The sequence below is a fragment of the Protopterus annectens genome, chromosome 8.part1 (assembly GCF_019279795.1).
Source record: "Protopterus annectens isolate FY-2018-M chromosome 8.part1, PAN1.0, whole genome shotgun sequence".
Taxonomy (NCBI): domain Eukaryota; kingdom Metazoa; phylum Chordata; order Ceratodontiformes; family Protopteridae; genus Protopterus; species Protopterus annectens.
The window spans coordinates 110,787,105-110,802,846 of record NC_056742.1 but is presented as its reverse complement, the minus strand read 5'-3'; the positions used below and the strand labels follow the sequence as shown (position 1 = coordinate 110,802,846).

General features: G+C 37.1%; 1 protein-coding gene across 1 annotated transcript in view; it reads right to left on the bottom strand.

The window, feature by feature from the left end:
• TUBB3 (tubulin beta 3 class III) overlaps positions 1-15,017 on the bottom strand; it is a 104,700-nt gene extending 89,683 nt beyond the window's left edge. The window contains exon 1 of the mRNA XM_044081730.1: positions 14,792-15,017. Coding sequence (XP_043937665.1) covers positions 14,792-14,848 — 57 coding nt within the window. The 5' untranslated portion in view covers positions 14,849-15,017. The remainder of the gene's footprint in view (positions 1-14,791) is intronic.
• Positions 15,018-15,742: the final 725 nt, after the last annotated feature.

The following is a 15,742-nucleotide window of genomic DNA, read 5'->3' as shown; positions in this document are numbered from 1 at the left end:
TTTCAACAGCTCTTTGGCCCTCCTCAAAAGGAACCTTGACGATTGGATGGGAGATAGGAAATTCACCCCAGGGATCACATCAGTCGCCCTGCTAGACAGGGTTCCAGGGAAGTAAATATTGTGGGAAGAAATACCCAGGGAATTGTTATGGCTAGGCTTGTATAGGCCCTAGGGCCGATAGCTGAGTACCATCCTATGAACCTAAGCTGAAGGGTATTTTCCCACATTTACGAAATGCACACTGAAATTGTAGTTATACCATAACAATATCTCCATTAGTTTGTGTTTGAATGAATTTATTAATACTTTGTAATGGATTTATGTCAGTGTATACCACACCCAGTAATTAATTTTATGTTAGCGGTTGGCTATTAGGACTGCCTTAAAGGGGTGAGTGGAGTACAGTAAAGATTCAGCTTCATTTCTTAGACATAAGGACTAATTAGATTTGCTGACTCATTGGGACTGAATGCTAGACAACAAATCTCTTGGGAGGGGATCATGTGCTGTTGACACACACACACACACACACACACACACACACACACACACACACACACACACACACACACACACACACACACACACATACACACACACACACACACACACACACACACACACACACACACACTCACACACATACACAGAACAAATTTATAGCATCATTTCAGAATATCTGCCATTGTTATTCCCAGTCCAGCAGGTCCCAGAAGAGATTTCACATCAGTTACTGCAAATTATAGCAGCAGCAGCATCAGATGACAAATCATAGAATGAACAACTGTTGATGACTAAGTTCCCTCTTTGTATCCTCCCTGAAAACAATATACAGCCACTAGCATTTTTATAAAATTATAAGGCATACACCAGAACATGGCTGCAGGGGCGGGACTGCAGAAAACGAGGAAAAGTCTAATTGATGGATTGACAATACAGTTACAGAAACAAACCGAGGTCAATGCAGTTTGTTTTTACATTATGACTGGTTAATTATAAGAAGCTGTGTTCTAGTTCTACACTTATTTCTACTAAATTCAAAGTAAAATCAGTTCTTTGTATACTACAGTGATAAGATATTGTCTGAGTTGTAAATTGTAATAAGTATTAGCTGTAAGAAATATAATTACTATAAAGTGATGCAAACAACCGACTAATTTACTATACCACATAATCCTTCCAGACAATAAATCAAGGGAAAAAGACCATTACTCATTCGGTCACATCAAGGAAAGGATCCTTTGAAGAACAATGATGACATTTTGAGTCACAGCTTAACTGTAAACAGCAGATCTGCATTTTTTTGTGTCTAGCAGACATTATTAAATTGCTTGAGAGTTTCAAGTTAAGCAGTGTATTCACTTTATTCTACCAGCTGATGCATATCATTTCATTAGATTTTATGTTTTTGTGACATCAAACACGATGTGACGATGCTACTGGAAGGAAAGGCATTTCAGTCTTCATAGGAACTGCTCCATCCCTGGTTGTTCTGATGGTGCACACAAGGTTTATGTATAGGAACTGATTAAATATGGTCTCCTGAAAGGAAGGTGATATCTAGACAACTTTGAAGAAGAATGCATCTTACATATCTGGCACCATCCTGATGCTTTTCTCAGTAATTTGAATTTCTATATAAAATACAGTAAAGACTCTCATGCAGCAATTTACATGAATGCTTTTATAGTAATGTGTCCAAAACAGTGGTGGAAATGCGGTTTTCTGCTGTACCTCTACCAAACTATGACTCTACCTTACAGATCACAGTTCGACCCTTGGGTTCTGACCCTGCCCTCTTGCTTATCTCCTTAAATGAGTAGCGGTCCTCTTTTTATGACTACACATTTTTGCCTTCCTTTGCATAGCCTGCTGCTCTCTCAATCCCTCTGTTTTCTATGATTCTATAATCCCTCCCCCTCCTACTTCTCTTTCTGCAGCCCCCCCCAACCTTTTACTTAGACACCTTGCATGACACAGTAATGCTACACAGCCATGCTCTGCATTAACCTTGTCTGTTTCTTTGCTATACTGTGCACTTTCTACTTGTCTTTCTACTGCCAGAGTACTTACCCACTTCTGCTTTTGTAACAGTCTCTCCTCTCTTCCATCTTAGTTTAAAAGTATTAAGTACTTTCCCGCCATGCTCTGAGCACTACTGTCCATTCTCAGCTTAGTCTAGTCATGGCTAAGTGCTGTTATCTGTCTACCAGGTCTCCTCTGTCCTCCTACTGGTCCCAGGTCCTCCCTTTTGCACTACCAGTGCTAGTCGTTATGCTCCCTAATCCTCTATTTCCTCGGTGCACTGGCTACTGGTACTGGTTGTAACTCTGAGAATGCTACCTACACTTTTCTGTCCTGCCATCTCTCTGCCACATTCATGCTATGTTCTATGCCACACCAACTGTCTCCCCTAACAGGTCAGTGATGCCCACATGCACAACAGCTGAGTCAACCAGGGCTTGAGAATGCACCTGGATATAGTCCAGTCAGATAGTATACTGACTGCACTTTCTTACAGACACTTGTGTACAAAAGCACTTGACTCTGTTTTAGAAGGAAAACACATGTATAGTGTCATGTAAGGAAGTACTCAAAGAGGCTTCAAGAAGAATAAAAATGTCACTAGGTAGAAGTTCTAAAGACAGACGTTTCAAACATCACCGACAGCATGTCAAAGTGCTTTAGATAAAACTAAGCTGAGTGTTGGATATGAAAGCACTTCACAGGGCTGCTAATGAAAATCTCAGAACAAAATACACAATAAGATGTTAGGGGCGTAGTAGCAATTTCCATGTACCCACCCACGGTAAGCAACAAAGACCAAACAACACATTTTAGCTCTCTTTGGAACGCCATGTGTCAAGTACTACGACCATATATGCAAGCCAATAAACACCACATCCCTTTGCTCTCTCAGGCAGCAAGCACTGGGAACAAACACACAATTAATTAAATATTAAAGTTAGCAGGAAATTGAGTTAATCTTATAAATATAAATGCCTCAAGTGCAGACAATATTAGCTATTTACTAAACTTTGTCATGCCCAAACCATAACATAATCATAAGAGTCTTAAACAGTGAACAAAAAACTTGAATGAATACTTCAGGCAGGAAAAAACTGCTCCTGGACTAACTGGATGTTAGTTGAATACAAAAAGATGTGAGAGGTTGCTAGCCATACTCTCAATGAGTTAGAATTCTTTTCCAGGGGGAAACACACTTATCACATGAAGGTCATGGACTACTGGTGAGGTCATTACTATTGTTTGATGGCTGACAGGCAAGTGTAAACATAGATGGAATAAATCTGTAACCAACAACAGTTGTAAGGAAACTAATATGAATCATTTTGAAACCTTGTTATGTTTTCTTTTACTGCTCTAAAACTAAAAATTGTTCCAGAGTGGCTATCTTATTGTACCTGCTTTAAAACACTCATCTCTTAACTCTGTCAAAACTTAATTATGCTCTTTCTTAATTACATCACTGTTGTAACACTGCTATCTTTATCTATCTGCTGAATAATTTGGCTTGTGCAAAAGTCATTTAGATTCGTACAATTACAGTACAAATAAATAACCCCAGGACATGGTACAGAATGGACTGGTGACTTGGAATGACTGCTGATCCCGTGCAGGAGACCTAGAGCAGCAATAATTTTTAATAATTTCTAAGCCATACTTTATTTCTCACTCTCCCTTGGGGACACAATTAAGAAATACCAGCTGTACTCTTAGCCTCAAGGGTTTCATTATATTAAATAACTAATATTCCTCTTGGACATATTATGTTTATAATGTAAAAATATACAGATCCTTGAGTATACTCAGCGGTGTGATTTCCACAAGAGTGAGCAGGTGCAGTCTCACACTGGACCCATTCAAGGAAGGCCAGGCTATAACTGGGAAATGCACACAATCAGGTATCCATAAACTGAGAAGCACATCTATCATGCCAACAATTTCTCTTTTGAAAACACATCTGTGTAAACATAACATTTTATGTATTTCAGGAAGCACTGTGATTATGCTCCAAATTTGATAAAAAATGCAATTTTGTTATACACCTTTCTGATGTAAAAACGATGCTTAATAAAGTTTTTTAAGCATGTTTCAGTGCTGTTAATCTGTAATCTCATGCTGGAACATAACACCATCCATCACAGAACATCATCTGAACTATTTTTACAGCTTTAAAAGCTGTTATACACTTAGCTGTCACACACACACACATGCACACATGCAGTCATACACTTATGCACGTGTGCCTGTGCGCACACACGCACACACACACACACACACACACACACACACACACACACACACACACACACACACACACACACATGCACACACGTGGCAAAGTAAAGTGTCCTACAGCTTTTAAAGACATAATTTCATCAGATGGCTGCTTTGCTTCTCTTCGATGTTGGTGTTGGTGAGTGAAGTGTTACATAGCTTTTAAAGCTGTAAAACACTTTGTACTCCTACACATTTATTTCTGTAAATGGTACTGCACACAGCAAATAAATCTCCATGCACTATAAAGAATCAGGATTAGGCCTCACAGATCATAATGATCTATTATGTATTCCCGACAGGATGCTAAGATTACCTCTTGAGTTTCCCTTTGCTCCAAACTTAAGGTGAAATTCTTGACAATCTTGTCTGAAACACATATTAAGTTGGTTATGGTAGGAAACTTGATCATAATTCTCTACAATATAGCAACTTACCGTAATCAACCTGCAGTTATTATTTATTTATTTATTTACATTTTTACTGGGATAATCTGACTGAATGAAGGTCATTTTCAATAAATGCCCAGGGAGAAAAGGTCTGCAAATTAAGGTCAATCTACAGCTATCTATATATCATCACTCTGTCTCTCTCTCTACATATATATATATGGTTCCCTATCAGAAGCCTGAAACACTATAAGCCTGAAAATCAAAATACTGAAACCAAAAGCCTGAAAATTCAAAATCCCGAAAACCCAAAATCCTGAACTCAAAATCCTGAAAACACAAAATGGACATACTGACGTCATTGTGGCTTTGCTATTGTTAGCCCTGTGGTGTTAGGTCATGCGTTGGGTTCAGGTAAGTGTGCGGTTGGTTTTATGTTAGGGTTAGGGGCAGTTTAAGTGAGTTAGGGTTAGGGCGCAGGTTAGGCATGTATGCAATAGTGACAAATATTGGGGTTAGGCGGTTTAAGTGAGTTAGGTTAGGGCGGGTCAGGTGAGTGTGCGATAGTGACGGACCTTAGGGTTAGGGTTAGGGTCAGGGTCAGTTGGTAGATATTAGTGTCTTTATAGTGACATATTAGCATTATTTGTGTTTTCAGGATTTTGAGTTTCAGGATTTTGGGTTTTCGGGATTTTGAATTTTCAGGCTTTTGGTTTCAGGATTTTGATTTTCAGGCTTATAGTGTTTCAGGCTTCTGATAGGGAACCATATCTATATATAGATATAAAGATAGATATAGATATAAATATATACACAAATATGCACACATTATATATATAATTATATAAATAGTTACAATGACACAGAACAGATAAAATGCACATATAAAAGTTACAACAAAATCAATAAGACCGTGTAACCTATACACATATATATTATATACATAGATAATTTCAATGACACAGACTAGGCAAATAAGATATACACTGTGTAAGCCAATGTAATTTACGTATATAGAATATTACAATGTCATGTGACGTATTGTTTATTAGGGTGATTGATCTTTATAGCTGATGAAATGAGATAACGGTAAAGAAGAGGTGAGGTAGTTTAGTGTGTCTCTTTCAATGTACATTGCAAAACATCAGTTTAATGGGAAGTATAATGAGGGTAGTTTTAATACTTAGACTTGAGGAATATTTACCAAAAATAATTGGAGATTCTCAGGTGGGGTTTGTAAACAATAGAATGGTGACTCACCATTGGAGCCCATTAATGGATTTTGTGGTCTGGAGGAATGTTTAGGAGGAAGATCAGCTGCAATAATGCAGACATGTTCACAGAAGGCCTTTGATTCTGTGAACCTTGCAACAAGTATTGGGAGATGGCAGATTTTAGGAGGGTATTAAGGCCATATATTATGCTCCTGGGGTTAGGGTATGGCCAAATCTAGATTTGTCATATATGATACTGTTAGAGAAGGGGATGCTGCACTTGTTGCTGGTGTCGTTTGGAATGTAGACACTAACACAAAGGATGAAGGGTTTAACAGAAAGTTGAGGTTTAGAAGAAAACATGTCAGCATCAGTTTAATTGGTGATGTCTAAATATTGCTTTCAGGAGAAGTAGACAGCATGCTACCCCAGGTGTTACAAAATTCTTCACTGACCAAAACTGCCAGCAAAACAATAACTCCAAATTACCAATTTTATTTTATTTTTTTCTAACCCTGGTATTTCACTTACTACTTGATGTTTTTTGTAGTATAAGGCTGCAGTCAGTAATTAGTTTTTTCTTCAGAGCTAAAGCTTCTTAACACTGGTGTGTAGAACATACTGCTTGAATCTATCATATAAAGTCATGCTGCTATATAGTAGGTTTAGGAATATACAAAGAAATAAAAGGCAATGGACATTTGGTTTATAGTTCATATGGTGATAGATGGTGACTGCTTCCATGTTTGCATTTAATTTGTTGTGCTTTAATATGTATTAACATTTTGACTCTGTTAAACTGTAACTATTAACACAGAAATATATCAGGGGTTCAAATCTCTCCATCATTTGGAAAACAAATGTCAGATGATATAGACTTTCTTGGGCTTAAAAATTAAATAGCTGTGTATTTCATTAGCTGGCTGGACTTTATAACTGTTTTCTTTTAACAGTTTGGAATTACTTAGTGCTGTATGATGGAGAGAAAAATATGCTTAAAGAACTTAAAAACTTTCTCCTGTTAAATATGTCAATTATTATCTTGGTGGAAGATTTCAACTGCAGTTTATAATAGTAATAAGAGAAGTTATTAAATGTAGATGGTTACAAATAAGAAAATCAGAGAAAAAACATATAAAAGGAGTTTTACAACTGAAATACATTGTGTAGTATATTCAAAAGATATGAAAGTAATAACAGTAATAACAGGTGGGGTTGAAATGTCTGAGTTTTCAGATCATAGAGCAGTATGAGCTAGAATAAGGCATGACAAAGAAGTAATAAATAAGGGAAAGGAATAAAAATATTGATTGGAGAGATTGCTAAAACATGTGTAATGAAAAGGGAACATAAGATTTTATAAGAATACCATACGACAATGAGAGAATATTATGAAAATGGACTGATTGTTGGAGCACTTATAAAGAAAAATGCGAGAAAATACTTTGTTAAAAAAGAGTGAAGCAAAGGGAAAATGTGGGTGGAATATTATGTGGGTGTAATGTGTAAAAAGAAAAGAGTACAAGAAATATGAAGTGTAAAAAAATCTGAAAATATTACGGTTCTTTAAATGGAGCGTTTTGTGCAAAGTTGACATAATGGTTAAGGTGTTTACCTTACAGACACAAGGTGCAGGGTTTGATTCTTGCATGAAGTAACTGGTTAGGCTTAAAATGGCCCACAAAGGCAGTTAGCCTTAATCTATGAACCTAAGACTCTATGAACATATATGGAAAAGATGAAAGAAAAGCTAAAAATTGGAGCTTGATAATATTGGAAATATAGCTTATAATACCATTATGAAAGTAATAAAAAGAAGGTTTTGGATGAAGTTGTAGGACCAGGGATATTAAGAATGAAGGAGAGAGAGAGGTGAAGAAAATGTTAACAATAGTAAAAGAAGTAACAGATGTGATTTTGAAAGAAAGTAAATAAGTAAGGTTAGTGACGTGATATAGCAAATGGGTTTGATAAGGTTAGTCATGAACCAAATGCAAGATTTTAGAGACCTATGGGATAGCAGAAAACAATTCTGAATGTTATAAAATATGCTATGAAAACATCATGTGTGAAAGTTATGGTCAACAAATGAATGGGAGTAGAGATACAAATTAGAAGAGAAGTTAAACAAAACTGTCCATTAAGTATGTGTCTGTGTGCATTGGTAATGAATCCAATAATTTAAAGATGAATGTTTAAAATTAAAGAAACAAAATGAAAGATGGTGACAGGCGTTATAATGTTGATTTGACTGTCAAACACAGATGATTTAGTGACTGTAGCTAAAAATAAGATATGATTAGGTGAAGTGATGGTAAGAGTGGAAAGATTATTAAACTATGGTGGGTTACAGTTAAATAATGCAAAACATAAAGGCTTTGTTGAAACTAAGTGGAATGTGTTATGCTTGGAAAAAATAAATGTATTACGAGGGAGTGTGAAAATGTAATAGAACAGTAGAAAAAATGATAGAAATAAAAAATGTTATCATAGTGGAGATGTTTTAATCTATCATTTAACAACAAAGAGTACATGTTAAATGCATACATGTATATTAATAAAAACTAGCATATTTGGGGCTAAAAATGGAGAAAGAGATGTTAGAAATATTTTTTATTTTAATTTCATTTGGGGATCAAGACTGAATCAAGTGAAGAGGGGGAAGATATGCAATAAAAAGAATAAGGTGGGTTGAATCTAAAAAATCTTAGAGTATACTTAGTATTGATACATTTTTCTGAGTACTAAAGAATGTGAAACAGAGAGAAACAGAGAGCTGCAAGTGATGGAGAAAATGTTATATGTCAGATATGAAGAAGTATGGAAGTATGAAGGATAAAAAGTAAGTGGTAAACACAAAAAGATGAAAGGAAAGCATTTGAAAGTAAAATAAAATTATGGAAGGTGAAATTTAATGACACTGATGAAAACAGAAAATTATGGTATACAATATTATGGAAAAATACTATATAGCAGATCCTTGGAAAGATTAAAATAAATGGAATATTCTATAAAGAACAGAATGAAAAGGCTTGAGACCTTTTATAAAGTAGGGGGATTTCCCATGGATAAATTTGTTAGATATGTTAGCAGTTAAAGGTAATGTGAAATTTAGATATTGGAAGAAAGAAAGTTGATGAGTAGTGAGGAAGAAACTCAAAATATTGTTTTTGGAATGTAAAAAATGAACCGTTTTGGAGCAGTTTCTAAAAGGAATGTAACATGAGGGGGATTTAAAACTATAACAATGCATCTGATATTATTTGGAAATTCTGAGAAGGAAAAAATAAAAATGTTAAAGTGAAATATGTATGGAAAAGAATATGTGAGGGATTATTTTATGATAAAAAACTGAGATGATAAAGATGTGGACGATAAAATGATAAGATTGTTGTGGAAGAAAGGATAGGGAGAGATAAAGAATTGTTAAAGAATAAATGATGTCGGCATAAAAAAAAATCAACTTTTTCCTGGTTGTACTTGACAGGATGAAAAATTATATAATTCTTTTTTTTTTTCCTTTGTTAAGGTTAAGAAAGATGGAAAGAAAGGCAAGATATATGTTATGAATATGAATATGTAAATAAGTGTAAATAAAACATGTAAATAAAACAAATCCTACTCATTTTTGATAAGTGCTGTGGGATGTTTGACATCTACCTGGGCTAAGATGGGGCCTAGGTTTAATGTCTCATCTGAAGGATGATACCCTCAGGAGTGCAGCATTCCCTTATACTGCTCTGCAGTGTTAGTACTAGAAAATTACCCCGGCTATGTAGTGTGGGAATAGAACCCACAACCTTCTGATCTTCCAGCATCAAAGGCAAGTGTACTAACTGTTAATAAAACTGCTATGGATTTTAAGATAGTATACTCATCCTTTATAATACATATACCTTGTTGTTGCTTACAAAATGAAACAAATGCATCACACTAGGAAAAAAACAGGAAAACAGTATGAGTTGGTCAACAGGCAGGCAGTTGATCTCCCAATCCCCTACACTGGGAGGAGCAAACATCATAAAAAAGGTTACATCTGCAATTTTGAGGAAGAACACCATCAAAACAGACAACAGTATATTAAGAACAGAGGTGCACACTATCAGGTTATCAAGTTGTAAATTAGTAACAGGACATTCTACCAGATAGGGAATGCACTAACACTCATTTGAACTTGAGTGAATGCCTAAATGTTCCTAACATCAGGGAATATGGTATTCAGTATCCCTTATTATAGGTTCATAGGTAAGTACTAGACTAGCTGCCACTGCACACCATTTTAAGTATAGCCAGTCTCCCTTTTTGTGCTCGAAATAACCTAGCCCACTTGGATAATATCTCATTTTATTGATGGTTAACATGTTTTATTATAATCATTGTAATTTACTGTCAGTGCATACTACCTTGCTGTTAACCTTAGCCCATGCCCAAATACACGATAATGACAGCTAAGTGGTTAGTGACAATAGTTAGCAGTATTTCCTTGAAAAGAGGAGCTGCAACTCTGACTGAGTGATATCCGTGAACTTTAAAAATTCTCCATTCCTGCAGAGAGGGTGGATGGTGGTCAGCTTGGTGAGATATCTACATAACAAAATATGTAGGAGGGATGTACTACATAATGAAAACATACATTTCTGAATGAAAAGTATGCAAGTACAGAAGCCAAAGTGAAAATTGTACTATCTACAAATATCAGTGGCAGATGGTTCTGTCTGCAGCACTAAACTTTCAGTCTGTAGTACTAAACTTCCAGTTTGTAAAACCATTTTGCCACACAAAAAGCTAGGGTCTTGCTTAATGCTAATGAAAAATAGGCTTGATGTCAGGGGCATGGAGTGATTCAAAATGAGTCAAAGGCAGCTGCATCCAGTGATATGAATCAATAGTTATGTCATGGCAAACAATGCTATTTAAACATTAGGAAAAAAAAATAAAGTTAACCTAGTGGAAAGCCACTCCATTCTGTTTCAGTTTATTACAGTTTTTATATCTAAGCACTGAACTCAGTTTAAAGAAATTAATAAATACAGCTTGATAATTAAAGTAGCAAATAAATAAGAATGCTGTGAAGTAAAATTGCTGTACTTGTAGCACTAGTTAACCGTAGAAACCAGAATTCACTTGATAAGAGTCCAAGGGAGGATGTCTTATTGGCAGTTATAACAAAAGTATATTTTAAACTAAGTAAAGAAGTTCCATTGCTGTGATGTAATAATATGTTCTTCCAATTTGAAGCACAGCTGAAAATGCATACACAAAACATTAAATCATTAAAGAAACTATTATAATTGTCTGTTGTAGTCCATTGTGATTTATCTGTGCTTTTATCATAAAATTTTGAAATGTGTTGTGATATTATGTAGTTCCATACAGGTCAGTCATCAAGAGAAGAAGGAAAACTATTAACTAATGCTTAGAAAATGCACTTCATTACAACCAGGAAAATGTACCTCCAAATACATCTAAATAATGGCAACATTATACTGTACTGAGAAAAGGGCTGATTTATTAGGCAACTTTCACTGCATGACAAAAAAGCTGCTTCTAGTTTTTAGGTATCAATAAGGGACCATTTTAGACAGAATAATTGACAGGTTTCTTCACCTGAATACATAAAAGTTCAAAGGGCTGAAGAATAGGAGGTGTGAAAGTAATTTCTTGAAGTAATGACATTTTGTTAAAGATCAGCAAAGAGAATGAATCTGTCCTATCTATGGTCTTACATTTTCTGTCCTGATTTTACTTTGTAGTCCTAGCATCCTTTATGTTTTGATTACTCAAGTAACCTCTGCATTTTACAAAGAGCTGAATGCACAGTGTAAACTCATGTTCCCTTATTCTGTGCCCTTCTGCACCAGGCCTGCTTTTTCTAACCTATCCTACATACTTATGTGTGTCAGTCTCACAAGCTAGAACCTCAGTAGCACTCCAGGCTAGAACCTCACAAGCACTCCACTCCCTGTCTTCTGTTCATCACTGCTCTGCTTTCATGCCTTCAGGGAATATATTGCGGTGCCACAATCATTTGGGATGTATCTTGGTCTTTATGAACTGTGTCTGTAAGCCTATGTATCCACTATGTCCCTGTCTATTCAAAATAATGAGGAAAATATTATAATGAGAGCTTCAATAGAAATATAAAATGAGTCTGCACTGTAGCATGTCTTTCTTACTAATATCTGCCAGGCAATGCAGAACTTTATTAAAATGGATCAACTCAGAAAAGTAATGTAATGGCCCATACAAAAAGTCAGTAAGAAAGAAAAGCACAGAGGAGTTCGCTGCTGGAGGGGTTCACTGCTACAAACTAATTTCCATACTCTCTGGGTCTGCAATGTAAATTTACTTTCACTGCACAGTACCTCACCTAATTAGTCAGCATTATACAATGCAACCCATTAATTAAAACTGAACACCCCACTCCCTTTCTCTGGAAATCACAATATATTTAGGGGCAAACCTAACAAAAACAACAGCCATTTTCCACCCACTCTAAAATATTTTTTTCTGTATTGGTCTATGTTGCTACTCTGCATTTGTACTGGTGTGTGATACACCTTAATCATGTTACTGTAATGTAGAACACTTGCCTTTACATTACTGACTACATCAGCAGGGATGAAGTAAATACAAAACACTCTGAAATGCGTACTTTTATTTGCATAGAAATTGTTCATTTCAGGTTCATAACAAGTTGGAGCTCCTAGCTACACTCGAATCATCTCTCATTCCCAGAAAAGTAAGAGTTTGAAAAGTGTTGGCTGAACTTATAAACACTCTCCTATCCCTCGCACTGAAGGCAAACAGCCACTAGTTAAAAAATAAAGTTGATATTACTGATACAATATACACTTGAATGGTAGAAGAGTGACTGCAGTCCAAGGAAAATGCTAAGATTGTAAGGGTAACACAACAGATGTGTCATCAGGCTTGAAGAAAAAAGTTTGATGCCTTCAAAGTACAGAGCTCAGAAGTCATTTATACGTGTAAACTTACTGTGTGTGTTCGTGTGTAAGTACATCCAGAAGTGTACATGTATGTATGGCATGCACATATACACAAAGCCGCGTGTGTGTGTGTGATTCTGTGTTTATATACATCTCAAATATTGTTACTATTATTTTTTTTACAAATAACTATCTCCCTGGGAATGAAAACAAACGAAAAAGGGCAACAAGGCCGAGCACATTTTAAACATCGGCATTAATACCTAATTAACTTGATAATTACGAAGGCCAACGCGAACTCGATTTTTCTGAAGAATATCAAACCTGCAATGTCTGACGTTATTTAATGGTTGGGTCTATGTTTTGTCACAAATTATCATTTTACGAGGAGCACAGTCAAATATAATACAAAAGCATCTGTGGTGCGTCAGGAGAAGGGTGAGGCTAAATTTGTGAGTGGGAAGAACAGCTAGTTAGCCGTCTTACCAATGTTCCCTTTTGTTCCTCGGTTCACTCACACTGCAATTCTGGGGTGTGGTCCTCTCTTCTCTGCAATGCCAGCAGCAAACACTGCAGTAAGAGGAGCTTGAGAATCATGCCCGCCACTTGTTCACCCCCACCAACCAGCGCGCGCGCGCGTGCACCCACAAACACTATACCACCGAGACATAAGGCTGGAGAGCTGAATGGCTGTAGTGCGAACCCTGCTATTATATGAGACGGGTGCACAGTGATGGATTGTGCATGTTGATGCGAGTGGGGGCACAGTCTTCTATCATGCAGTACTGCAGTACTATGAACTGCGACCATCTTGAATTTATTAAAATTTCAGTGGAAGAACACTAACTCTTTGTCCCGAATGAAACAATAAGCAGAAAAAGCAGGACAATGGAAATCAGTATGGCCACTTGGTCTGTACACGTTTTACCGACCGTGCCACTGAACGATCTGTGACACATAACTGGGCATAACGTGAGTTCTGCAGACAACTACGCCATCTTTCACATTTTTTTATGAATACCCCAAAACACATATTCACTTTCACATCCGACTCTTTCAGATTATAACCCTTAGGAATAACACGGTGTTAGCAGAAAATACGTTTTGGTGTGTTTTACTACTAAGGTATATATACTTACAGACTCCCTGCAGATTGCGTAGTCCCCAACGTTATAGGAGAGAAAAAGAGATAAATAACCCGGAAAGGTGCTTTTTACATTTTGTTATGTTTCATGTACACCCTTATATTGAGCTCCCTGAACTGAAGTAATATTTAAGTATTAACGTATCTGGCACTATATAGTTCTCATTGTTCTGCCAGAAAGATGGACAACGCATTATTATTATGATGCAGCAAAACTGTGAGCATCAAAGGAGTAGGCTAGACCCAGTCTAATATGGAATATTTGTTCCAGACTCCGCTAAACAACGTAATAGGATACAGGGCCGCATACACAACATTATTTCATCTATCTTCCAATCATCGGAACGATAATGAGCCCAACGGACACAAACAAGCTATTTTGACAACAAAATGTACCAGTCCAGATATCCGCAATTTGAAAAACATTAAACATGATCGTCATTCTATTTTTTGTACAACACAGATATTCCATATTTTAAGTGCTGGTGTGAACTGGGGTGCTTCCAATGATTACATATAGCCATGTATGCTGAAAGGTCAGCATGCATAGCCATGTATGCTGGCCCTTCATTTGTAGGCAGGTGCTGCCCTCAGCGCTCTACAGACTTCTCTTAGTGATCCATCAATGGAACGCTTCTCATCCCTCCCCCTAAGTATGCTTCACCACCTACTCCGTTAGATGGGTGGGGCACCATCAGTTCCATAGCATAGAATACAATGTCGTGAACTAGACCCTGTCTGCAACCTTAGCAGTCTGCCTTCCACCCTCTCCCGTCTCATTTTATTCATTACCTTGGCACCGATCTGGTTGCCACACTGGCCAGCCTGGATGTGGACGATCTCTCTCATGCTTCCCCAGTGGTGTGTGGCGACGCCCCAGGAACAAAACCGGCGTGTTTTGTATATGTATCTCGTCTGCTGAGCTGGAAACCGACTGCTCTCTGCGCTGGCAAAAGTCGGCAAACACAGCCTGCTCTTTATAAGGCTAGCGCCTCCTTTGTATCTGGGCGTCAACAAAGGGCTGAAAAGCTGCTGCCTTTCAACCAGCGGTGACATCATGTGGGTGGGACTGGCGTGCAGGACAGCATCAGCACCCCATAACAGCTGCTTCTAGCGTTTCCAACCAGTCTCCTCCCTACGCAGCATCAGCACCAAGCATCAGTTGTAGGTCTTGGCGAGTCTGCACATCCGGGCATCTATGGGGCAGAAGTAAAATCTCACCTAGTTACTCAGAAAGAATAAGATTTTTTAAAAATCTGGCACAGCCTTGTTGCATTTGTGGTGTGCAACACTAAAGTTGTGACGTTCGAAATTATAAATAACCAAGATACGTCAGGAACAAACGTGTAAGGGAACCTTGTCCTTGGTGCTGAACTAGAGGCGCACCAAATTCTTTGTGAGTCAGCGTCAATTGTCCAGCGGGTTAAATCTTTCCCCAGTCACCTTATGCGTTCTAACCTGATAGATGCAGACAGAGAAACTTGGCTTTGAGAGACATTGTGGAAGATAAAATTTCATACTGATGGGTTATGGATACTTCAGCGCATTAAGTAACTTAGATGTTCTTTTTGTGTAATTTATTTAACGGTAGCTTTTGCTAAATAGTGCGCAATATCTGAAACGTGGTGCTTACACTAAATTTGCTTATAGTCTTAGAAGAAAAAGAACATTTTGTTTTTCTGAAGAGCAAAATGAGCAATGTTTCTCGAAATCTGGGTAGCTTGGTAAGTGTTGGCCAAACAT